Source organism: Poecilia mexicana, unplaced genomic scaffold (assembly GCF_051168715.1).
Source record: "Poecilia mexicana isolate PSO_F unplaced genomic scaffold, ASM5116871v1 scaffold_9, whole genome shotgun sequence".
NCBI classification, from domain to species: domain Eukaryota; kingdom Metazoa; phylum Chordata; class Actinopteri; order Cyprinodontiformes; family Poeciliidae; genus Poecilia; species Poecilia mexicana.
In genome coordinates this window covers 4,984,788-5,010,553 of record NW_028263378.1, presented here as the reverse complement: position 1 = coordinate 5,010,553, position 25,766 = coordinate 4,984,788, and the positions used below count along the sequence as shown (strand labels likewise).

Here is a 25,766-nt window from a genome sequence, read left to right as displayed (position 1 = left end):
TGGGCTCTTAGTTTTTTCCATAGCTGTTATTCTGAAACACTGCTTTGTTTGATTGTTCTTTACTGACATACAAATCCACAACTAAATGCCGTAGAAGACTCAAAAATCGAGCTGAAACGATTAATTGGATTAATCGATTATTGAAATAGTTGTCAACTAACTTAGTAACCAAATATTAATTGTTAACTGGAGTATAAAGACTCAAAACATAGAACAACAAGCTCAGAGCAGGAATTAAGCCAGAATTGTACAAAAATATACAGAGTACATGTTGCATTTAAATTTAAGATAAAAATAAAAGAAAATACCTTTTATTCTACCTAAAATCAAGTTGCTCAGCTTTAGCTTCACCTGGCTCAAATTCTGTAAAAAGTATTTTTTTATAAAGCACTTTTTGCTATGTAATTATGTGGTTAATCCAAAATAATCAACAGATCAGCCGTATGCTCTATTAATGTTAAGTCAAGCAGATTTTTTTTTTTATCTTGCAGATGAATCTTTGTTAAAAAATAATAATAAAATAAATAAAAATCAAGCTTTCACAATAGGAATTGTTTCATTTTAGGAAATAAAATGTTTATTTTTCTGTTTAGAAAGGAACTGAATTATTTGTTTATTTGCATTTGCTAATGTATTTATAACATTGTATAAAAAAAGGATTAAACGAAAATTTTGCACAATTATTAATTGATAGATTAACTGATAAATAATCTATTGATTATTTATAAATAAAATGAGTACGGTATTGCAAAAACAATGCACCGTTTCAGACGTCACACATCTTTGTGCGACGAACATTAGGCTCCCCCTGAAACGAGCATGCTGCCTTGTCAGAGCTTGATTTTGCCACTTCTTCACTTTTGTGACTTGCAGTCCAACACTATTCCCTTCTCACTTCTGCAGGCTCTGATTCCTCATGACTCAGCCCCTTTAACAGGTTTTTTATTCCCCCCCTCCATTTTCTACAGCTGTTCTCACTCTTCACTCGACATACAGTAAATCAGAAACCATCAGCGCCCTCCATATCCTCTGCAGCACTCCTCTCCCTGTGGAAAGTGACACTTCTCTGATGACCAATCATTACTCGTCTCTCTCCTCTTCTTCTCTCTCTGTGATGCTCTGGGTGTTGCCTAGGCAACCGTCTCTAGGGAAACAGGCACTGATGGCAACTCGGATGATGATGGTGGCAACGATGAGTGAGAACAAAGTACCTGGGGTGTGATTGCTGATGGCATCGTAGGATCCGATGGAGGGGGGGAAGGAAAGAAGCGCCGGTGACCTCACTTAGGTTCAATTAAACTGATTCAGTTTAAAAAACAAGACAGAACTGGTTTGCAAATATGCATTACAAATTCCTCCACCGGATCCAACAGCTTCCAGGTCAGATGATTAGAGGTTTGTGGAAGTGAAAGCAGTCTGCTCCTGATTAGAAAAGATGAAACGCTAACTAGTTTGAGTCCCTGGCAGAAAAAAAAACAAACCTCTGCCCCTCCAAACGCTCTCAGTTCCTTTCAAGGATCAGAGAATCTATCTGTTCTACAAACAGCTTCAGTGAACATTTAATTTATTTATTTTTCACAAGAGTCTTAAGCTCTTAAATGCAACTCTCCCCTTAAACTCTGTGCGCCTGAGCTTAGTGCATAAGTGGACTTCACAGCCACACATGAGCAACACACAGCCTGGTTTAGAAACACGCTCATGTGGCTGCACGTGTTGCTTTTTACTCAGCAGAGTAGAAGATATTATAGATTATTATTACATGCTCAGCTGTGTTACATGTCACAGTTGGTGAGATCATGAGAGCGGCATCTGGAGCTATGTGTCCACCCATTTATAACTGTGGCCTGAGGGGGATAAGTGGAAATATAGTAGCTGGCAAAAGTATTTCACAAGTAAGTTGAGTGAATATACAGGACCTACTTTTAGAAAAGTGGAATTCAAAAAATAAAACCCCAATTTTGATGTGGATTTATAAAACAAATAATGAATTTTCTGCAGCTTGGGAAGAAGACTGAAGAGCAAAAGATATTTTCCAAAACTTTCTGTTCTCACATGGTGAAGAAACTGTACTAATGCTGAAATAATTGAAAAGATTATTGAAATAATAGTTATCTATTTTTCCTGGTCTTCAACACCAGTTTAAAAAAACAGAAGGCAGATATTAGGACTTCACTGATCTGAGTTTTTGGGAAATGACTGCAGCTGAAATAATGTCTTTGGTATTTTCTGCCAATTTTATAATTGTCTTAATATTTTTACCAAACTTAATTTTATTTATTGCTTCATCATTTCTCTACCTATGATGTTATTACAATTATTGTGCAGGACTTTGGTCAACTAAAGTTGTTGTAAATGTGATACATAAATAAACTTTGATTTGACTTTCACTAATTTAGTAATCGATTGATCGTTAAATGGTAAATGAACTGAACTTGTATAGATAACTGGAGCACAGAGTCAAAACTCTGCCATTTGCTGAAAGAACAACATATTAAGAGAAGCAATTAAAACAAAACTGTACAAAATATTTACATTTTGCATGTAAGATATAAAAGAATAAGATAGTTATAGTGTCTCCTGGCTAAAATTATTTTAAAAATCTCTTATAGGCACCTTTGCTATCAATTAATTATTTTTTATTGCAAAAATAATCACCAGATCACTATGACGTATTGTATTGCTAGAAGCATTGTTTTAGCTGCAGATGTATCCTTTGCAACACATGATCAAGGGTTCACTAATTACATTTTAGGCAATACAATATTTATTTTGCTATTAATTTGTTTATTCCCCATTGGGACTAAATCCTAATCTGATTTGTAACAGGTTAAACTTTATAAAATGGCTGCTGATAATAAGCATTAAGACAAAAAGCACAACAAGAAGAAGCTTCTTGTTGCAGCTTCCATCAGATTTGAAACATAAACAAAAAAAAAGATTGATTGAGGTGTTATTTGACCGAACTACCCTTGGATAGTTTTGCTACAGTAAACACACACTGGCAGTACCTGCAGGCTGTCAGTGTCCAGTCATTTTTAGAAAACTTACACAGACGGGTAAAATGCCACAGTGGCACAAAACCAACCTGAGTGCAAGTCACACAGCATCTCCAGCTGCCACAGGGAAATGTCTCCTGACACTACCTGCTGATTTAAAACCTAACCAGCCGATGATACCTTCAACTGACGGATGCACACAGAAGTAAACACAAACAGGGAGCAGTGGGGAGGAGACAGAGGGCTCTAAGGCGCACACACACACTCACACACACACACAGATTGAGGTGAAGGGAGGTTGGGAGGTAAATACCAGAGCAGGTGAAGGGATGTTTCCTTTGGGACTGGTGACTATGCTGTTTTTGGTGCTGTTTGTCTGAGGCTGTGCAGGAAAGGAGAGGAAAAGGGAGGAGACACAACAAGAGTGTTAACAACAGCAAGAGGGTGTGTCCATGCAGGCGTGTGTGTGTGATTGCTCACTGCACCAGTGTAAAGTCATTTTTTTGTGCAGAAGTCTTGAATCATCCTTCAATCGTTCATTTGGCACCCAAGGAGACAGACTTTCTACAGTCAATATTTGTTCAAGTTTTCTGAGGTTCCTTCCAAGCTGCTTCTTTTTCACTCCTTTTCAGATAAATGTGTGACCTTTTATACAGAGAAGGGATTATTTATTCTTTATTCTCAACTTTTTTAGGACATAAACCTATCAGCAAACAGCATGTTTGCTCTTAGTGCTTTTTATTTTGATAAAGGTTTAGACCATATGATTTTATCCATAAATAAAGATAATCTGTAAACTTTTGATACATTAAAATGCTGCTGAACTAAACCAGCAGAAATCTGGAAGACAGTCCTCAAAAACCCCCAGAACAAAACAGAAGTCAGTTGTACTTTTGTAAATTCTTCAGAGAAGCAACTGTTGCTTCACTTCTTCTTTTCAAAGATGTACGGTTGTATAATTACGCATCTGTTTGCAGCCATTTTCCCATAGAGTGTAAATGTTGCGTTATGGGGCCAGCAGTAGATTATTTAGATTTAAAGTGACAAGATGCCCCCAAACATCAGACTAAAATCTAAATATCATTATCTTAGAATGATCTTGTGCAAAAAAAGAAGCATGAACATGTATCACTCAAAGATCTATCCTGATCTGTTCAAGAAAGCTCGATAAGTCACTTTTAGGGTTTTTGTTCATCGTAGCCTTTTATAAATACACAACATGCTGCAATTTCTTTATTTAAAAATTTCCAAAATGCCACAAATATAGAAATAATGCATAGACATGTTTATTTTATCACCAGTAAGGTGATTTGAAATTAGTTATTGGCTGAAAACCTGCAGTACAACAGATAATCAGTTCTCAGGTTCGTCATGTTATTGTTTGCATGATGCCATCCATCCACCTATAAATAGTTTTTAAGCCTTATACACTTTTCTTTTTGCCCAAATTTCTAGTTTTTTAAGCAAACATAGAACAACAACATGCTGGTTTGCTCAGAAACAACTTGATAAAAACTGAGTGGAAAAAGCAGCAAAAGTCAAAATAAAAATATTGGAACAGAAGATAATTTTTAGTAGATTACAAGACATTTTAGCTTTTTGGAAGCAAAACTAGTAGATAAAAAGAACTACACTGCACTGTTTATACATGTTTATTGGTGTCCCTGGTAAAAATGTGTAAAAAGTCCTACAATTGGTTAATCTTTTATTCTGTGACACTGAAATATTTGTGTCAATTAAGCAACATGTTCTCATATCATTCCTGTTTTGAAGAGACTCTGTTACACACTTCTACAAAAATTTTCCTCAACTCTACGATCAATTTAAAAAAGTGTCACACAATCTGAAATATGTCTGAATTATATTCACCTTTTAGGATTTGTTGGGGATGCCACCATTGTAGAGCTGGTCATTTTGATTAAAACAATGTTCCTTTATCTGATTTTTTTTATTTAGAAGAAATGAACTGGAAAGGTTGGATTTTTCTACATTTTTCAAGCTACTGCAACAACAGATGTGTTTATTTTAAAGTTTTTTTGTTTGTTTTTTTACCACAGATTCCAATAAAACTGCAGGGTTCTGCACATGCATGTTAGCAAATGGCTTTTTTCGGGGGGGTTTTTTCCAATAGATGTGTAACGAAAATCTCCATATAAAGAGATGGAACATAATCATACGTGAATGACCTCACAAGCATAGCAGGATAAAAATAGGTGCATATCATCTACAGTGTGGAGTCCAGAAAGTAGAAGAGCGCTGCAGGGATAAACAGTGAACATTATCTTAAATGTTATTTCTAAAAGCTGGCCTGGTTAATGATAATGAGGGGGTGACATCATCCCACTGTCACCAGTGACGCCCCCTGTTAAGGGTTACACATAGCAACCATTCAACAATGCTTTTTGGCCTTGAACCTCCTTTTTTTCTCCCTAAAGCTTTGATGAAATGCTGTTTAGAAGGCCGCACATCAAAGAGCAAACACTTCCTTTCTAGATCACACTGATCATAGAGGTTTGGCATCGAATCTATATTAATCCTGCTGGGAGAAAATATCAACTTGAAATTGCTAAGTGGGGCAGAATACTGGGAGTGGAAGTGAATCATCAAAGTGAGTCACTTTTAGAAAGTCAGCTCCCATTACATAAAATATTAACCATGCAAATCTGTTCCGTCTCAGCAGTTCCTACTCATCGGTGCGAGGTCAAGCGAGGTCAGCGCTTGCTTAATGCCAAGAATTGTGTGAAGTAGGAGTGAAATTTTTAAAAGGGAGGAGAAAGAAATCCTTCAAAAAGTGGGGAAAGTTTCGGCGAGCTCGAATCTGATCCGGTTAATAAATAACGGAGGTTAAATGAAGATTTAATTTCACTTTCAAGTTTCAAGTTCTGTAATTTGCTATGCTGAGTCACAGGTGGTTTATAACACAGGTGTCCAAAGTGTAGCTCCAGGGCCATTTTTGGCCCTCGAAGTGATTTTGTGCAGCCACACTACAAAAGATGGCAGCTCAAAGTTGCAGGTTGACGTAGATAAACAAATCTAACAATTAAATGTTGACTGCCTTTCTAAAAATATACAGAGAAATAAAAACATGACATGACTAATTTAATTAAATTTTACAGTAAATTTAATTACTATTTAAATTTCATAGTAAACATGACCACAAATATTCAGCAGCTTTTACTCTGACTTTGTTGCACCATTTTAGAAAATGCTAGTAAACAAAATGAAAAAGGAAAAGTTTTGAGGAATGAGCGGCCCATATCCTGTTCGCATTGCTGAAAATACACACATAAAAATCCAAAGATAATAAAAAACAATGCACATTTAAGATATTATTTGGAAATTTTTATTTTTATTTATTAAATAAGGCAAATCTGCTGGATTTTATGTTTTAGATCTACAGTCATTTACATGTTGGGCCTTTACTAACTTTCAACTTGACAATTTTGGCCACATGGTAAAAAGTTTGGACATCACTCGTTTATATCTGATTGAAATCATTAAGAGAAATGTGTGTGTCCATGTGTTAATGTGATCTGCTGTAATATGACATTTAAACACCAGTGAATTTACACAGAACAGGAAAGGAGAGAGCAGGCCAGCACATAGAAGCAGAAAAAACCATAAAAACACAAAACAGCCATAAAAACAACAAACATTCCCATGCAAAGCAAATATTCCCAAACAAATTCCTCCTTTCACACAAACATAACACCAACCAAGCCCATCTTCATCGGATAAATAGTTCCTCATCAACTCAACAATCTGTGAGGAAGACGATCAACTCCAGCAGAATCAGCGTTTTAATCGAACCATGTCAGTGGCTCAAGATCTTCATGTCATTTGAAAAATGCTCACAAAAGGCTAAATTAATTATGCATACCAGAGAGTCATTTTATCAAGTCATGTTTTTTCCAAGTCCAAATCAAGTTTCGAGCCGCTAATGACCAAAATGACAGTCTTTGATCAGATGTAAGCAATATTTTTTGCCTCTAAAATTGCATTGCTCCAGCTTCTGAATTCAAAGCATGTTGTTTTTAGGTGAAGTCACAAACAATAAAGAATTTCTTCTTTTCAGAACATCATTGAATGTAATTGCTTCTTTCAATCAAGTTTTTTTTTCTCTTTTACCTCATTTTCAATATAATAAACATGCACTTTTGAGCGTCAATCCAGTTAAACACTTTCATATTTAGAGTTTTAGGTTTTTAGGAGTTGAGCCCAAATCCAGTTATCAGTCTCTAAAGAACGAGTGCAAGTCACACGACTTAAACAAGATCCAAGTCCAAGTCTCAAACAGAGTTCCCATTTAATACAATCTGTTCACCTTCTGTTCACTTTCCGAGTTGCTTTAAATCAGTATTATAAGAACAATGATTGTCTTTAAACTTTGTCCTTCTGAAACTTTGTGCCTCATCTTGACTGGGTCAGCTGTAGGAAAATGTTCAATTATTAATCAATTTAAGTTGATAAAAAAGGATTTCAGAGAAATGGCCCCTGTTGCCACTCAGAAGCATGTAAAACATAAATTACATTCAACCTTTGTAATTTGGCAATGTGCTGACACCGGCTATCAAACAGAATGAAAGTGGAAGAGAAATGAATAAAGCAAAAGAAAGTCAGCTGAACAGCATGATCAAAAAAGGAGTGGAGGCTCAAATGTGTAATCAGCATGCTCACCATGTACTGGACAGTCGAGCTGGACTTGCGTTTCTGTCCTCAGGCAATTGATGAGATGGATTTATTGATGGATGTGGAGATGATCGATAAAAAGAGGAGGTTGGGAGAAAATAAAACAAGCAATGATGACGACTGAAGATTTAAAACACAACTTCTGTCCAAAAAAAGACGAGCAAAAATCATGAAAAGAAGACCGTCTTTAGAGAAGTCTGACTTGAAAGCTCTTGCAAAAGAAAGGTGGTGCAAGCAAGAAAGGAATGACATGAGGCAAAAGTTGCACGAGAAGAAAGTTTGCGAAACAGGGTGGTAAACGCACACAAAAAAACGACCCTCTCTTCTAACTACAAGAAACAAGATGGCTCCATAAAAACTGAACATATTAATAGAAAATGATTTATAATCAATAATAACTGAAGATTTCCAGGTTATTTCATGATAAATGTAGATAAACAGAAAAGATACAAAATATTACAGTTGAAATTAGACAAAACTTTCTGTTTTAGCAAGAGATAAGAGGTTGTTTTAAGCAAATAATTCCTTCATATTAATTAAGAAAAGTGGTGGGAGATTATTTAAATTATAACGTGACATTTTCCCCTGTTATAAATGGAGTTAGTCCTTTACTTTTTCATCAATATTAAGAAATCGTTGACCTAAAACAAGCTCATATTGCTTGCTAAAAATTGCTTGTCTTAATTCAGCATAGTAAGATATTTGCACCAGAAACTAGACCAAAAATACTTGGCAAGATTTTGCATTTTTGCAGTGAAATTATATTTTAATTGAAGTTTCTGGCAGCAGAGGCTAAAGGTGCTAAAGGGCAGCTAATGCCAAAGAGAGGTCACCTGCATGCGCTGGACAGGTGCTTCAGCTGAGAAGCATCAGGTGCCATTATGCATTAATGAACCAGGAAGGAGAAAAAACAATCGGAAAGTGGAAAACGAATGAGAGGAGGCCCCAAAAACACGAGGACATGGAGGAAGGAAGGAGAATCGAGGCAAAGAGAGGAGAAAAAGGATGAAAAGCGGGGACATTAGCAAATGAAGAGGACGACTTTAGAAATGCTTCGGGGCGAGTGTGTGGGGAGCCTGTTGCTAGGCAATGAGAGCGCCGCATTGGAAGTAAGAGTCTATTTCTGTCGTTTGAGTTTCCAGGGTCCAGACTGGCAGCTATTCCTGGAACCGGAGTCACATTCCCTGCTGAACCGAACGAGCATGAAGGGGGGGCGTTCACTCACACCACCACACACACTCAACACCGACACCCACGCTTCCACACTCTCTCCATGTGCAGGCACGCTCACACCCACATTTTCACTTTCTGGGTGTCCGTTTTATTAAAAGGCAAACCGGACATATTGACAAACGCACACCTGTGCAAACCACAACATAACGCATAGCTGAGCAGTATGTTCCATGCTTCGGCGCCATGCATGCAGACGCGCTGATGGGAGCTGTGTGTGGGATGTGTTACTGCGGAGTGTCTCCGTGAGCGTGGGATGGCGAGAGATCTTCATTAAAGGATGAGCGGAAACGTGGGGTTAACGACCAGATGGGGTGAGGAGGAAAAGGAAGCAACGAAAGGGAGAGGAGGTGATGAAATGAGGAGGGCTAACAGATGGTTATATTCAATAATGAAGACGCAGATAATGGTAGGATTCAAAATAAAAAGGGGCAATCAGAAGGACGCAATAGTGGAAGCAACATGCAGAGCAGATGTGCATCCAGATAAGAGCTGTGTTTAAATTAAAAATTATCTAAAACTCCCTGATATAAAACTCACAAGCCCTCGTTCGGATGCACACAAGTGAAAAACAAGCCCACAAATCCAACCTCTATCACTAGAAAAGACAAGACAATACATCTGTTTTTGACAAAAACAAAAATAAGCCAGACAAAAAAGCAAAAAGGAAGTGAAGACAGACTCTAACAAGGACAAACAAAGAAGAGAAAGAAGGCCTGAAACGTCTGAGGGAGACAAAGTCTTACCTTAACATCTGCCTTTTTGTTGAGCAAGGTCTTGGCTGCTGCAGGGATGAATGCAAAAAAAACAGTTAAACATTCAGACTTGATTTTACTTTGTTTCATCTTTCAAAGACAACACTCACAGCATTTTTAAGATTTATTGTTCTCATTTGATCTTTGTAGTTGAGCTGCACAATATCCTGAATGAGAAATTTTTATCAAAGTGTGCAATTTCTGGTGGGAAATTATATTTTAGTGTGTCATGGAAGGTAGATTTCTATTTGGTAAGCTGGATGGACTTCTGCTGACCTGGATCTTACAGAGAGGCTACAATTTAGAGGAGAGAGAATGGAAAATGTAGGTTAAACATCGAGCCACATTTTCCTAATATTGTACAGCTCAACTTTTTACTCAATCATTGTTTTATAAAAGCAAAAATTAGCAGCTGTAGCCTTAGTTAGACATTGATAAACTATTCTGGGGCACCTTCCAGTTAAGAAATTACACCTACCTCCAATTTCCATCACTATTTTAAGTTAGTGACTCATTTAAGAGTCCAACTCTTCTTGATGTTGCTTCCTTTCAAAACAACATGCACTTCACAGAAAATGTGTTTTTATTGGCAAAGCTGAATATATCAGGGGTTTTGTTGAGTCTGTTTGTTCCATAACTCAAACGGAAACGGATGAGACGTTAATGTAACTGGAATTTCAAGCGTACTTTCAAGCTAGAGAGCTGTTCTAGGGGTGACTAAGAAACATAACAATAATGTTGTTGTCAGTGAAATAAAAAGTACCCCGTCTCTAATGTTCCCCTCGGGACGAGAAGAAAGCTGAAACAAAGATGGCGGCCACCACACACGGCGGCCATGTAAACCCAACAATAAGCCCTGCCTGTGGAGGCCTTAAGGAGGATTAGTTTTCAGTCTGCTTTCTAATTAAGGGTAATGAGGGAAGGGGTGAAGCGGGAATAATACTTTAGACTCGGTTCTCTGATGAATATTAAAACTAACAATCTCTCGCAACAGCTAATGGAAACTACAAGCAGTCTGCGAGGTAGTTCTGCTCAAGAATAGATAGAAGGAAGTCTGACTGCTTTGAATTAACGTTTCCCCCAGAGGGGCTCAAAATCTAAGCCAGACATGTTGGTGGAGCGAACACTGCAAAAACACTAAATCTTACCGAGTATTTCTGGTCTAGTTTCTATTGCAAATATCTTAGTAGACTGGAAATAAGACAAAATTAACTTACAACTAACTTTCCACCAAGATATCAGATATTGTATTAGCTCAATAATTCCTTAATATTGATTTAAAAAGTACTGGTATCACAATGTTTTTTGATACTGGCGTAAACAGGATGAATTTTTGAATGCATGAATAAAAATGTTGGATTTCTCAGAAGGACCAAAAGAAATGCCACTTTCCTCACATCTGTGCGAATAAAGCCTCATCCACACATAGCCGGGATTTTATGAAAACAAATCTCTGTTTTCTAAGCTAGAAACTCATGATTTTAATAATGGCTTTTGCTGGTAGCTTTATTTAACTTAGACTGTTTAAAGTTTTAAGTTTTGGTTTTTGTATAGCCAACCATTTTATTATTTGTTGTAGAATGCAATGAGAATAATATCTTGTAATAAGTGGAGCCGGTGCTTCTTTTATTTTTATCTATATTAAGGAATTATTTATGTAAAACAAGCTCCTATATCTTGCTGAAAAATTACTTATAAGTTAGTTTTGTCTTATTTAAAGTGTACTAAGATATTTGCCCTTGAAACTAGACCAAAAATACTTGGCAAGATTCTGTTTTTTTATAGTGAAGATCAAAACAATCGTTAAATATTTAAATAAAATTAAAGTTTGGATGAGTTTAAATGTGTCAGCATGTTATTGTACATAGATAAACTTAACTGAACTATATCAGGCATACCATGATTGTAAAATATGAACATTGTAACCTAAAGGAGAGCAATCTGTTCCTGTTGGTACATTTAAGTGAATAAAACATGACCTGCTGGTTAAAGTGTCACTCTTAGGTCTTTCTTACTTCCACGGATGAAATCTTTTCAAGTGGCTGAGTGCAGTTTCAAGTCTAATCAGATGCAATCACATCAGCATCCCGCCAGTTACGTAAAACCACTATTTCTGGAAGTCTGGCATGTTTTCCCTTCTTTTCCTTCTCATGTTTTTCATCTCCCTCGTTCCTCTCGTTCTCTGAACATCTTGCTCCCTGACTTTTTTTTTTTTGTCTCTAAACATGTTCCAAAAGCAGATATGGAGAAGAATTTGGATTTAATAAGCTCTTTTATGGAACTAGACTTTAAGCATATGTTTGAATATTTTGAAATCAAGAATTTATTAAAAAAAACAAAAGAGAAAAAGCAATAGAAGGGAAGCAGAATCTTTCCCATTTTTTCCTGGCTTTCATGTCTGCCTCACTGATCATTTCATACTTGATGTAAATTTTCGTATTCAGCAGTAAAGAAGGGAGAAAGGGGCAAAAGGATATGATAAGTAAGCACAATATTATCCAAATAGAGAAGAAAGTGGCATGAATGCACACTGTTCCCAAACGCTGCCTGCTTCTGAAGGAGAAGAAACAGGGTCAGAAAAGAGTCAAGTTCATGCTCTCCTAATCTCTGGTGGTTTGTTAAGAGGAGAGGACATGAGAGATAAGAGGAACAGTAAAGTGGGTGGGGGGAGAGCGAAAGCAGTCTCACTGAGCATCCAGACGTTAGAGATGCACACTAAAGACAATTTTAGACACAGAGCAAAGTGAGGGAGCTCTGAGGAAACCTGAAAAATCAGAATATACTGGAGGTTATTTGATACCGGAGGAGTTGGAAAACAGGGGATGGGGCGGGGGGGCGCTCCTTACCTTGCCAAAAATTACACATGAAGCGAGAAGAGAGAGGAAGAACAGATTAAAAACAAAACGAACAAGAATCCGTCAAAAATAGCACGATGCATCACTGCAGGAACAGAGCAAGGATGGGCATGGATTCACATTAACAGGCTGGAACAAGCTGCACTCAGGTGCAAGACTGCCTGGAGTACCCTCTCATTAAAACAGCATTTACTGAGCTGCTACATGGTGACTGCATGTGTGTGTATGATGCACAAAATAGAACAGGGCCTCCAGTAAGCTGGTGAGGCAGATCACTATAAATATTTGAGTGGAGCCTCATGGAAGCTGAGGGACATGGAGAGGACCGAGGGGTCCCGGTGGACCACCGAAACAAGGACACAGCCACTACTTACATCTCCTTAGCTGACAGCGAGGCTGTCATGTTGGAGAGTTATTACACTGTGTGCAAGTGGTTTTCATCGACAGAGACCGGCTCAGACAAATAAAATTAAACGCTTTTTCAAGAACAAGCTGGGGTTCAGACCCAAGTTTTACTGTACATCATTAGAAAGGTCTGAGTGAGCTGCAAAGATTAAAAGTAGAAACCAAGAATATCTCAGAAGACTTAGCTATGATCACACACGCACCTTATGAAGAGTTTACTGTGATTAAAAACTAGAAAACTTAGATGGGAAAATCCATCCATCCATTTTCTTTACACCCTTGTCCCTCAGTGGGGTCAGGAGGGTTGCTGGTGCCCATCTCCAGCTAACGTTCCGGGCAAGAGGCGGGGTTAGATGGGAAAATAAAAACAATTGTAGTCCAGAAAACCAATTATTATACAAAATTCACATCTTGCACATTTGCATAGTTCCAGTTGAGTCTTAAAACAGCCCAGGAGCTTAAACTAAAACCTCCCAAATTTTTAAGTCACAACTGACGGACACTATGCCGTTACCTAGCAACCCTAACAGAGCCCCAGCACGTTTGGTAAGCTGGAACTCCCGCTGCATGTGCTGTACAATGGTTGCTGGAAAAGTGTTTTGTTTTTGTCTTACCATCCAGAAACCACTTGCTACATTCTTGTTAGTTGTGCAGGAGGCTCTACTGATGCTTTTCAAAGATGTACAGGTGTATAACTGTGCATCTGTTTGCAGCCATTTTCACATGAGAGTATAATGTTGAGTTGGGGTCGGGGGGGTGGTGGCCAGCAGCAGCTAATTTGGATTTAAAGTGACAAAGGCCCTAAAACAGCCCATTCTGAAAACTCAAAACAGGCAGATCTGAGGAGACTGAAATCTTATTATGTAATAATGATTTTGTGCAAAAAATGTAAACGTGTTTTATATAGTCCATAGTCCTACCCTAACCTGTTCAAGGAAGCATAAAAGATCATTTTTAAGATATACAACCTCACAATTACCCACAACTTTGTGTTGTTTAATTAATGAAATCCCATTAAAGTCTATGTTTGCAATGTGACAAAATGTCGAAAAGATCAATGGGTTTAAAAAACATTGCAAAGCTCTGCAGTATCAACAATAAGCTGTGATATCAACGTGAACTAGGTCAGTACTATAGTCCTATATGGTCCAACTGAACCGGATAAAGAATCAACAGATCATCTTTGGTTCTGACAGTCTCAACAACAATCCTCAACAGACATATTACAAACAACTGCGACTTTGACAAGGTCATAAATTTAGACTCAAAGGAAATTGTTTTGGTCTTTCTTTGTGTTTATGAAGCTTTAAAGTCCCAGGCTGTGTTCATACCATGCTTCATTTTACAGACGTCTTTCTTCAACATATTTAGACTAATCAATGTAAAATAAATCACATTTCCATTGACTCAAGTTTCTCCGTAGGCATGCTAATATAAAAAAAAGATGCTAAGAAGTACTATTAAACGCTCTGTTGACACCATTAAAAGGTCAAACGGAGGTCAATAAACCAACATCCTAAACATCTGACTATGTGAGCATGCCCAGTCTTGCATCATTTGCAGTGTTCATCATGCACCAAAAATCCCTTTTGTGCAGCAGCGCATGCACCAGTCCAGTGCCCCATGCAGCATTCACTGGCAGCTCTCGGGCAGCTCCATCCTTAAAAGTTGCAGGGGGTGAACTTTCCAGTGTCATTGTCCGACAGAGAAAAGAGAAGAGAGGGAAAGAAGAGTGAAGAGAACAGCTGAGATGGGAGTGACACGGTGGGAACATGGAAACCTGATGAGAATATGGAGAAAAACCAGGTGGCGTGAAGGACGAAGATGAAAATCAGAGAGGCAGAAAGGTTTGATGATGGGATAAAAGAATGGATGTAAACTGAGGGATGAGATGATAGGAAGAGCTTGAGAGGAAACACAGGGACAGAACATCAGTCTGACTGGAGCAAGGCCATGCTCTGTATGAGAGAAAAAGACGGGATGAAATGGAGTGATGACAGAGCAGTGATCGGCACCGAAGCCACACCATCAGATCTCAGACAGGAAGTGACATGAGCGCTGACAGTCGTAGCTAGGCTTTCATCCGCTACATCTAATTCTAAAGAACTGATGCAAAATAATCACATTAAGCTTAGACAATCAGTTAAATACTGAACTAATTTAACATATCAAGAGAGATTAAATGTTTTGTAATGGCGTCTACTGTGTAAATCACTTAACTGTAAATATAAACAGTTAAGTGAAGGAGAAGGGAGAAAGGGATCAAAGAGGTGATGGAGGAGGGAAAGATGGGTACGATTATCAAGAGGGTGAGTCGGTGAGCAGGAGGTCGAGGGGAGGGGTTGGAGGACAGGAAGGGCTCACTGGTGGGGATCCATTTACAGTTCCGGTGAGAATTTTACATCAAGTCATCACTGGCAGGAATGTCATTCACTTCAGTCTTTTAAACATTTACCTCAATCATTCTTTTCCCAGGATGGAGTAGTTATAAGGCAAACTACTTTTCAAAAGCAAGAGCGACCTAGTTTGAATTTACACATACATGTACAGACCTGTCACGATAACAAATGTTGCTGGACGATAAATTGTCCCAGAAGTTATTGCATAAACAATAATATTGTTGTTTTGAGAATATTTTCAAGTAGAACAAAGGTAATAGGACAATAATACAAGAACGTAACAAGTTCAATAAACATTACATTCCACTGAACATTTAACAGTGGAACTTTAAGACATAGTAAATATCCAAAATATAAACAAAACAACAGAAATAAATAATTCAGCTCTCATTTATAAAAAATATAGAATTTAAAAGTGTCACTTTCTTATTTGGTTTGGTTCCTGGGTTGCTTCAAAACATTAAAACCAATTTAAATATGAAAAATAAAAAATGTGGTTCCTCTTCAAAGTAATATGAAAAATGGAGGCTCAAGTAAAATACAGGAGCTTGTTTTAAGTTAATAATTCCTTTATTTTGATGAAAAAGTACTTGTTCTATTGGCAGATTATTTCACTTGGGAACAATATTTTGTTATAAGTAAATTTATTTGCTAATGGAACTAGTACTTTTTAATCAATATTGAGAAATTATTGACTTAAAATAAGCTCCGTATCTTGCTGAAAAGTTACTTGTTAGTTAATTTTCTTTTATTTCAAGTATATTAAGATATTTACAGTAGACCAAAAATAGTTGGTAAGATTTTGTGTTTTTGCAGTGCAGCTGCAATCAATTGTGATTGCAACAAAAAATGTTTTATCTCAAATTAATATATTTCAATGACCGGATGTAAAACTGCATAAGTTTGACATTACGTGGATTAAATCCACAGTCAGACACTTGAATTATTTTTTATAATTGTAGTACAATCACTCCATCCTGGAAACGAAAAGACTAAAATAAATGATTAAAAGCCTAAAATGCAGCTGGCATTCATGCTCATCATGAGCGAATGTTAACTTCTGACTGAAGTCGTGTGACCAGAGACAATATTTGGAGGTTTGGGAGAGAAAGATGTCAGGGAGAGAGAGAGACACAGAGTTTGTCTGTTTGAAGCTTAACACTCTACTTTCTCAGTAAAAACCTTAATGTTAGTATGATGATAATGGTAATGATGCCATTTTTAGCCAGTGTTAATATTTATGTGGCAGTATTAGTGCTTGCTGACCTTAGAAACTGCCAGTATTATTTGACGCATGAATGTGGGCTGTATTTCATTTTACAGGTTCAAAAGAGGACGATTGAAAGTGTATTTTTTTTTACTTTTTATGGTAAAAAGTATTACATCAACATAAGAAAAATAAATAGCACCGCCTCTGTTTGTCCAGCTGCACTTTTTGTGTAATGGATGACTCATCAAAGATGCTGGAAACACAGCTAAAAAAAATGCAAAAAGTACTCATTGGTTTGATTTACTGGGCAGCAACTCCCTTCCACTGATGGCTCAGATGCTTTAAAAGAAAAAAAAAAAAACTTTTAGAGTTCTTTCTCATCCTCTGACTCATCCACCTGATGGCCTCACACTTATAATGGAGTACCAGTACCTAGGAAGATGAAAAAGAGTGAGAAAAGGCGCTTGAGTGAGGTGAAACATCCGCGTTATACACCTGGGTCAGCGTGAGCGTGTGTGGCTGTGGGAGTCGGCTGAGTGCTCGCAAAGTGGATCCTCAGACAGTTTCCAACTGTGCAGCTTACAGAGTCAGAAAGCCCACTGTGAGTCATGTTTACTAAAGCAGCGTGTCAGCATAGGCACATAAACACACACAGAACACACTCACATTTACACAGACACAAACCTTTAATGATTCATCTAAATGAAGGTCAAATATCATCAGGAAAGTTCCAGGGCAATTCGCTGCAGGCAGGATCTTATTTTGAAAAGTTACATCTTCTCCCAGTTTGGGATTCAGTACTAGGTTGTAATTCTACAACTTTTTATTTCACTGACCACAACAAAGTAGAAAACTCCCCACTAACAGGAACTGCTGAGTCACTTTTCATGTTTTTCATCAATAATTAAAGTTAAAAACTGATAAATCCCACAGAAAAATCAGGTTTTAAAAACAGTGAGAGGCAAATATTGACTCTGTCTCACTTTATTACTCTGCAGGTTCAAAATCCTGTTTAGGATTTTTACAGGGATATACAGACATACAAAGACAAGAACAAAGACATTATGCATCTTCAGCTTTCGGATCAATTTCAGTGTTCCCTTTATTTTATAAAAGTATAAAACTAAATCCAAAATACTTTGTCATTGTGCTTTGGACCACAATTCCCAGCTAGCAACAGAGAGAAATTGGCCATCTCTGTACTGATTTAAGAATCTTTTATTGCTGATTAGTAAGCTGAGCACAACACTCTTCAGTGTAGAAGTTATCACTGTGGGGAGAAGACTCAAAGATATTTATTTTTAAGTAATACTGGATCGTTTTCATATCTGTTTCAGACTAATTTGAGTTTGTCAGTGGATGTAAATTTGTGCCCCTCTTGGCGACGTCTTGTCAAATCGGAGCAAACTTTTGTTGATGCCAGGGAGGCTCAAGTAGTTTTGCTTTATCATTTTGAGCTTTTAAACTCTATCCTGGATCTGTGAAACATTGTTGTTTTAAAAGCAGCTGAGTGAATTGGATAAATAGTAATAGTTAAAGAAAACACTGAAGCTGAGCTGCGATGAAATGATAATGTGATTTTGCCTTTTTATAACATGCTCTAAAAACTTCAAATTAGCATTCATAGGTTAAGGGAGAGAAGTGATTTGCTGTTACCTGTGTTCAAAAGGTGCATGCCATCATTTTAGCTTTCTTCCAAGATGATGGCATGCTCCAATACGTAACAGACTTGCAACTCAACAAGCTTTTTAGTTACACTGAAAGTTGGTAATTGACTTTTGTTACTTTAGAGGTACAGTTAAAGAAACTAAAAGGCCATAATGGTCTTACCTGAGAAATTTCGGGAAACCAGCATGGTTGTAAGAATCGCCCCCTAAGAGGAGCAAGAAAGCACAAAAAACATTTAATCAGAATCATCTTTATATAAAACATCATCCACTGTGAAGTTCTTAATCAGATATTTTTACTTCTTGATTAAAATTGAAAACAAATAATAAAAAACAAAAAACTTTTGAATCAGGTTAAGAAATTAAAAATCAAAGTATTATTGTTTTCTGGAGAATTGTGAAATCTACTCAACTTGTAATCAAACACAGTTTCAGTTTGATGTGACTGATTAACAATAAAATTGTAATTTCAAATTGAAGATTCAACCAAACTGGAGATATTGAAGGGAAAAAATGAAAAAAGCTCTTAGCTGGAGCTACCAACACTGTGTAAATTCTTGATTTAACATTAGAACATCAGTGAAAGGCCAAAATGGTGATGCACAACTACATTTAAAGTAAAAATAGTTCAATAAATAGTTTTATTGCTTTTCCAGCTAAAAGTTTTTTGGGTTTTATAAAACTTGTATCAAATGTTAATGGCATATTTTGAAATGTAACCAGATCCAGTCCCATTCAACACCAAATTTTCTTCAACTTTCCCGATTTCAAACTTCAATTGTCACATTTACAGTCGTTTGTGACTAACAAATAGAAAGAACCGATTATTCCTCTAGAATTCAGGACGCTGGTGGCCCCACTTGATGTTCTAATATTAAAATAATTCAATTTTGCTTTTTGTTGATTCCAATCATCTCATTGCCCATTTATATTTTGAGCGTGAAAAGCCAGAGAGAATTGGTGGCAGCTGATGGCATGTTGGTTGAATGGTGCAACATTTGCCTGCAGCCACCTGCGCTTCTGTTTCCAGCTTCCTATGAGCTGGTATTTGAGCCGTGCCAAGAGAGGCCGAAAGCAGCAGGGTAACAGTGTCATGCTCCAACGGCTAAGCTGTTATATCCACACAAAATGTCAGCAATAAATCAGCATGAAAGGAAAAGTTTTGGATGCAACGCAACTTTGCCCTTTTTACCTCATTTTAACTATAAAGTCTATCTCAAGGTGACTTATTATGCTTATTTGAACAGGTTATGATAAGTTAGGTCTATGGGTTATACAAAACACGCTCATATTTTTAGTACAAAATTATTCTTAGATAGTGATATCTAGGAATGATAATAATCCCTTGTCACTTCCAATCTAAATAAACTGCTGCTGGCCACAGCCCCCAACTCTAAGTTTACACTCGCAAGTGAAAATGGCTGCAAACAGATGCGCAAATACACATCTATATATTTTTGAAAAGTAGAAGTGGAGGCTCATGTGCAACTAAAACGAATGCAGCAAGTCGTTACTAGATGATAAGTCAACAACAAAATTCTTGTCTTTTCCAGCACCCATTGTAAAACCAGTTGACCAAACATGCTGGAGCTCCACTTGAGTTGCTAGGCGATGGGCTGGCAAGCCTGGGGTTGCTAGGTAACGGTGCAGCGTGACATTACATTCAGGAGGTTTTTGAAACGGATTATTTTTCAGACACCAAAAAACATGAACTTATTAACAAAAATAAATTTGTGCTGTTTTATAGAAGCAGCAGAAACCCAAAAAGAATTATAAAAAGTGCCAAACATGAACTTTGCATAATAAGTCCCTTTAAATATATCATGTGTTCATTATATATAATCTAAGGGAAATAATTATTTACTTGACTGCATATTCAGAGCAATGTGTGCTGTTCTCACAAATACTGAAATCAAAAATAAGACTTAAAAAATATAGACAAGAAGAATTGGAAAATTGATTTCATTTCAGCTCACATGAGAGTTTTTTAGAGGAGAGGAGTGAGATGTTGGAGACTGAAAGCAGGCAAACAAACCTTGAGTTTCCTCCTGGCATTGAATTTCTTCAGGCACTCCACAGTCTCCTGTCTGTGCATCATAGATGCCACTGTGGATCGTTGCTGCGAAGAGAAAGAAAAGCAGAGGACATGAGAAACAAAGAACATGGAAACATTCAGTCTTGCCATCTGTAAGCTTGAATTTAGTTAAATAGCAAAGACGGGACCACTTACGCAGACCCATGGGTGCTTAAGAGCCTCCTGAGCAGTGATCCTCTTAGCTGGGTTGATTGTAAGCATCTGGTTGATCAGGTTTTTTGCCTCTGGGGTGACTGTGTCCCACTCTGGGGATGGGAACTAGAAAACACAACAAAATATCCCTAAATTAGTTGATAATCCAACAATAAAAATGTTGGTTGTTGTTCATGTTTGAATAGAGTCAAACTTCTCCGCAGTTTTTAAAGGTACAGCTTAGGACATTAGTGAAGTACATGCATATGCAATATAGCAGCAGAGCAGATGTCCTCACATATAAATCTCACATGAAACTCAACTTAACAGCTCATAGTGACGAGTTTTAGTGCTTTTTTTACTGGTGTTATCTTAGCACCAGTTCTTATTGTGAGACAAAGAACTGATTTCACTGGGGTTGTATAAACCAAACTGCAAAACAATGTTTCACTTTTGATTTAGGACCTAAAAAAGCAGACATTTAGACATACCTAGCTTCAACAATATTAAAAGTCAGATTAGTTTTGCAATAACACAAGTGTACCGTCTCCAGGCCTTCGGCTGTTTGTTTTAATACCACCTGTCATGTAGCGAATGCAGCTCAGTGCGCTGCATAGATTTACATTGACAGCTGATATTTTTAGCTCAATTTATAAATGTTATTTTAAACCCAGTTTATAAACACAAGTTTTTATGACTTATTTATAAATCCAGCTCTTGGGTATAAACCAAGACTGCAGATTACTTGATATTTTTACTTGTTAAATATTCCCAGCTGGTATTTATAAATCCAGATTAAAACCGTTCCAGGTTATAAATCAATTAATAAAATAAGTATTTACAATTTCAGATTAAAACTGTGGGCATTGCAGTTCAGGGTTAACAATCAGTCAGACATGATGTTACAAATGTAGTGTTAAAATAGAAATCATGTTTAAAACAACCTCTATAAATTAGGTATATTATGTTTTTAATACAGATGTTTGCTTCTATTGCAATGTGAATAAAAACTCTTACTGCACAGTGATCTTCTACATAATTAGCTTACAACAGAGAAAGTTTTAAAGATTTGACTAAAAAAGGCATTTTAAGTTATGTGGTGATGTAATGGCCAGTTGGGAATTGGCTCTACTGTGAGTCCCAGTTTAGCACTGGTGGAAAAACCCTAATAATAATAATAATAATAATAATAATAATAATAATAATAATGTTCTCTGAAACATCTTATCTCAACCCTTTTATATAGAATTGTCAGCTGTACTTTGGTCTTCTAATGTATCTGATCTAAAGATACATTTACGTTTAGTGTTAATTTATTCAGAGTTAATACTCAGATTACTGTACATAAACATACGTCCATACTGATAAGTCTTATTACACCATAAGTCTTTAAAGCTAAAGAACAGAGATTTTGTAAATATTTGCTAAAACAAGCAGCATGATTTCAGATTTGCATTTTAAATAAGATTTTTACCTCTGATAAAAGACGCTATATTAGAGTAATTTTAAATACATCAATTTCATATTTTTGGTCTCTATAAGATAAATATAGTGCATAACATCCCTAAAATAGCCTTCCATGATTAAATGTTCTAAAGAAGATATCATTCTCTGTCTGCATGAGTGAAGCTCTCTAAAAAGCCAGACTGGATTTGATTGAATGCTCCAATTAATTCATGCACATTGCTCAGTGTTCCCGCCCCTGTGCTTTGTAATGACTGTACTAATCAACCCAACATGGCTGCTCCGGACACATTTTGAGAAGCTTCTTAGATTTTCATAGTGCAATACAGAAAAATAAAAGAAAATACAGGAAAAGAAAAAAAATCAAAAGTGCAAAAGGTTGGGAAAAGTTCAAACTTAAAGTCATTAATAACATGCAGTGAAAATTTCTTCCCAGAACAGATTATCAATGCACATATTGACAAATTTTGAGGACTACTTTTACCAACTTTATTAATGTTTCAGATGATTTTCACATATAAGCCACAACGGCTCCCTTTGGTCGGATTGTTTATTAAAACTAAAAGGCCAGTCCAAGCAGAGCCTCCAGCAATTTGTTCAGAAAGCCTCAACCCATCAGGTCCTGTTGTGTTTAGGCATAAACACTAAGGTCTGTGTCCCATGAGGACAGAATCACTGCCAGAGAGTCAGTCAGTTTCTCTGTCTTTATTTGGCATGACGTTCACTGTGATCCATGGCGAAACCTGCGCTCTTGAACCCCCTGAAATATGAATGAGGCGACTCGGTTACGTAAGAGCAGCCAAAAGGGAACGGGGGCAGCGGGAGCAGCAGGGCGGGCATCGCGATGGAAGGAGGAGAAGGGAAAACCAGCGCAGACTCACATCATAAGCCCCAGCCTTGATCTGCTGGTACAGCTTGTGCTGGTCCTCGTCCCAGAAAGGAGGGTAACCCACCAGCAGGATGTAGAGAATCACCCCTGAGTCACAAACACACACAAGAAAACATACACACCGACGAAACAAAAAAACACACAACATCAACTCAACCTTCTGCTGTTTTGTGTGTGATCAGTTAGGAAATACCATATGGATGTTGTGTTTAAACGAGTGTGTTTCTCTACAACTCACCGCAGGCCCAGATGTCCACAGGTTTGCCATATGCCTCCTTCCTCAATACCTCAGGGGACAGGTATCCTGGTGTTCCTGCAAACCCTGCAGCAAAAAAACATCCACTATTGATTAGCAAGGCAACAGATTGTACAGTGTGCAGAGAAACCAACCAAAATAGTCAGTATTTTAGCCTTGAGCTGCTGGAAATTCTCAGTCAGACACTGTGACCTATTTGTCTAACAAATACCAACACCTTGAGTCAATTTCACTGCAAAAACACAAAATCCTACTAAGTATTTTTGGTCTAGTTTCTAGTGCAAATATCCTAGTACACTTGAAATAGGACAAAAGTAGCTTACAAATAACTTTTCAGCAAGAAAAGTTATTTGTTATTAGCTTGAAGTATTGATGAAAAAAGTACTAGTTTGACTGGCAGATTATTTTACTTATGACAATATATTTTTCTCATTGCACCCTACAACACATAAAAAATGGTTGGCTTCACAAAAACTAAAACCTAAAACCGTAACTTCCTTCTCTTCAAAAGTCAATATTATAATCACAACTTTATACAGAACACAAATTTAGGAAGACATAAAAAAATGCAACAAAAATGTTATTATCCAAGCTGTACTTTTTAATGTGTTTAGCTGATAAAATGAGAAAGTTGTCTCCATATAGGGGACAAAATACAATGACAGAGTAGTTTATTATGTCAATTAAATAAAATGTCCCCCAGATTTAGTGCTGTTGTTTCTGGGATACCTACCAAACCAGGCCTGCTGATCCCCCTGCACCTCGATGGCCAGGCCAAAGTCAGCAAGCTTCACTGCAGCATTCTTACACTTGCTTGCGAGGAGCAGGTTCTCTGGCTGAAGAGAAGAAGAAAACGGCAACAGGTTATCAAAGAACTAATAGGACAAGAAAACCACAATCCTCATGGAGTAAAAGCTAGAAGCAGACATGCAAAAAAGTTTGCAAAGGGGTTCATGAAGGCTGCTTTCAGTCAAGACAAACATTATCAAGGCACAAGTTTTGTGTTTTTATTCATGCATTGACAGATACAGCAAAAGTTGGTCCACATTACAGCAGTCAAACCTGATAAGTCTGCAGCACTCTTATTTCCTGGCCTCATGCACTGAGGCTCTATAGGCTCCATCTCTGTGGCCTACATAATGCAGCTAGCCTCATTATTCTCTGTCAGAGGAGAGCTCTAATAATGGGCATCTATCCCCACTGGTCTCTGCTCTTTCTCACTTTCTTCTTCTTAGTCTCACTTAATCATTGCCTCTGTAAAGGTAACAGGCAGCTCTGACTACTGCATAAAGCCCTCCCGGGGGAAATATTAACACAAAATATGATCTGGGGCTATCATTTTTTACAATAATCTTGATGCTACATAATCACCAGGATTGCTAACATGATTACTTACATGTTATGTCAGATTGATTATCAAAGTTACCCTTTAATCTGCACAGGTAGACTCAGTTATTTCAGTCAATACCTGGGGAGTTAGACACCCACCCAAACACTTAACTTCAAAGTTAACATGGGGGCGGGGGGAAGACTTCTTTGTGTCAGTGAAGCTTCAACTTTTAAAGTTTTTTTAACATCCTTTTTGTTCTTCCAATTAGCTAAAGCAGCTGTTTCCTAATATAGATCAGTGAAGAGTAACATGTGTCCAAACTTTTTGAAATCAAAAATTAGGACATTATATTTAGGCTGGATTTCTGTCACCACTTCCCCTGCAATGCAGCAGCATCTGCCTGCATCCTTTCATTGTTTTCTGTCCTCAAATCAGACGACTCGCCTGTCCTCAAAACAGGCGGAGTTACAGACGTGTTTCTGCTAGCGTCTTAAGCCAAGAAGGCAAAAGAAGTGGTAATGCTTCCATTTTGAGCCTGTATCATGTCACTCCTCGCACTTGGTTAGGTTTTCTTTTGTAAATCAGGTACTTTAGAAGGTGCTAGCCCAGTATAATCTGTGACAACGAATGTGGGTGAAATTCGTGAGGCTTCCATCAAAAAGGTGAGCTCACATTCAAACATTAAGTAACAAACATCAGAGCTGCTTGACACAAGAGCACCGCCTTTTCTCCTGCTACTTTTTGGCAGACTAAGCGCAGAGAAGATTAGCAGCTGGTTTTGGTTGAGGAGGGCAGAGAGGAACGTTTACCGACAGATGATGGGAAAGCTGCATTGGAGAGCAGGTCATGAGTGGGTGTTTGATTTGGAGAACTTCCCAGTTTCAGATTTTCGCACTTCCTTTTCTATTTATTTACCAGTTAAGGATCTGGTGCTGAGGTGGGAGAGTGGCAGGTATGTATGCATACGTTGGGAAGCTGCCTATTTTTAAGGAATTTGCAGACCAGGAACCTGAAGTTCAACTAAATCAGTCAACTTTGACTTAGTAGAACATAAAACATGTTTTAAACAGCAGCTGCATTTTAAAACTCCATGAGTTCTAATGGAAAATTACAGTGTACCGTCAAAGTATTTATTCTCTTTGAACTTTTTAACACCCTGTCATGTTAAACCCACAAATGTATTTAATTATATTTTATGTGATAGACCAACGACGCATAGTTTTAAAAATGCTGACAAATAAAAACCGGAACACTATGGCTGACATTTGTGTTAAGTCCCATTGTCCCAATACTTTGCAGAACCAACTTTATAGCAATTTGAGCTGCAGGCATTTTGAGAGTTATATCCAAACCAACTCTGCACATTTTTTCACTTTTAACTACTTATGTCTGGA

The 25,766-nt window shown here is 37.4% G+C and overlaps 1 protein-coding gene across 1 annotated transcript in view; it reads right to left on the bottom strand.

Moving 5' to 3' along the window:
• camk2b1 (calcium/calmodulin-dependent protein kinase (CaM kinase) II beta 1) overlaps positions 1-25,766 on the bottom strand; it is an 81,078-nt gene that overhangs the window by 21,207 nt on the left and 34,105 nt on the right. The window contains exons 7-15 of the mRNA XM_015012781.2: positions 23,776-23,878; positions 23,025-23,108; positions 22,779-22,873; positions 20,437-20,559; positions 20,242-20,325; positions 18,370-18,412; positions 9,662-9,699; positions 7,674-7,706; positions 3,310-3,378 (exon numbers count right to left, since the gene is read on the bottom strand). Coding sequence (XP_014868267.2) covers positions 3,310-3,378; positions 7,674-7,706; positions 9,662-9,699; positions 18,370-18,412; positions 20,242-20,325; positions 20,437-20,559; positions 22,779-22,873; positions 23,025-23,108; positions 23,776-23,878 — 672 coding nt within the window. The remainder of the gene's footprint in view (positions 1-3,309; positions 3,379-7,673; positions 7,707-9,661; positions 9,700-18,369; positions 18,413-20,241; positions 20,326-20,436; positions 20,560-22,778; positions 22,874-23,024; positions 23,109-23,775; positions 23,879-25,766) is intronic.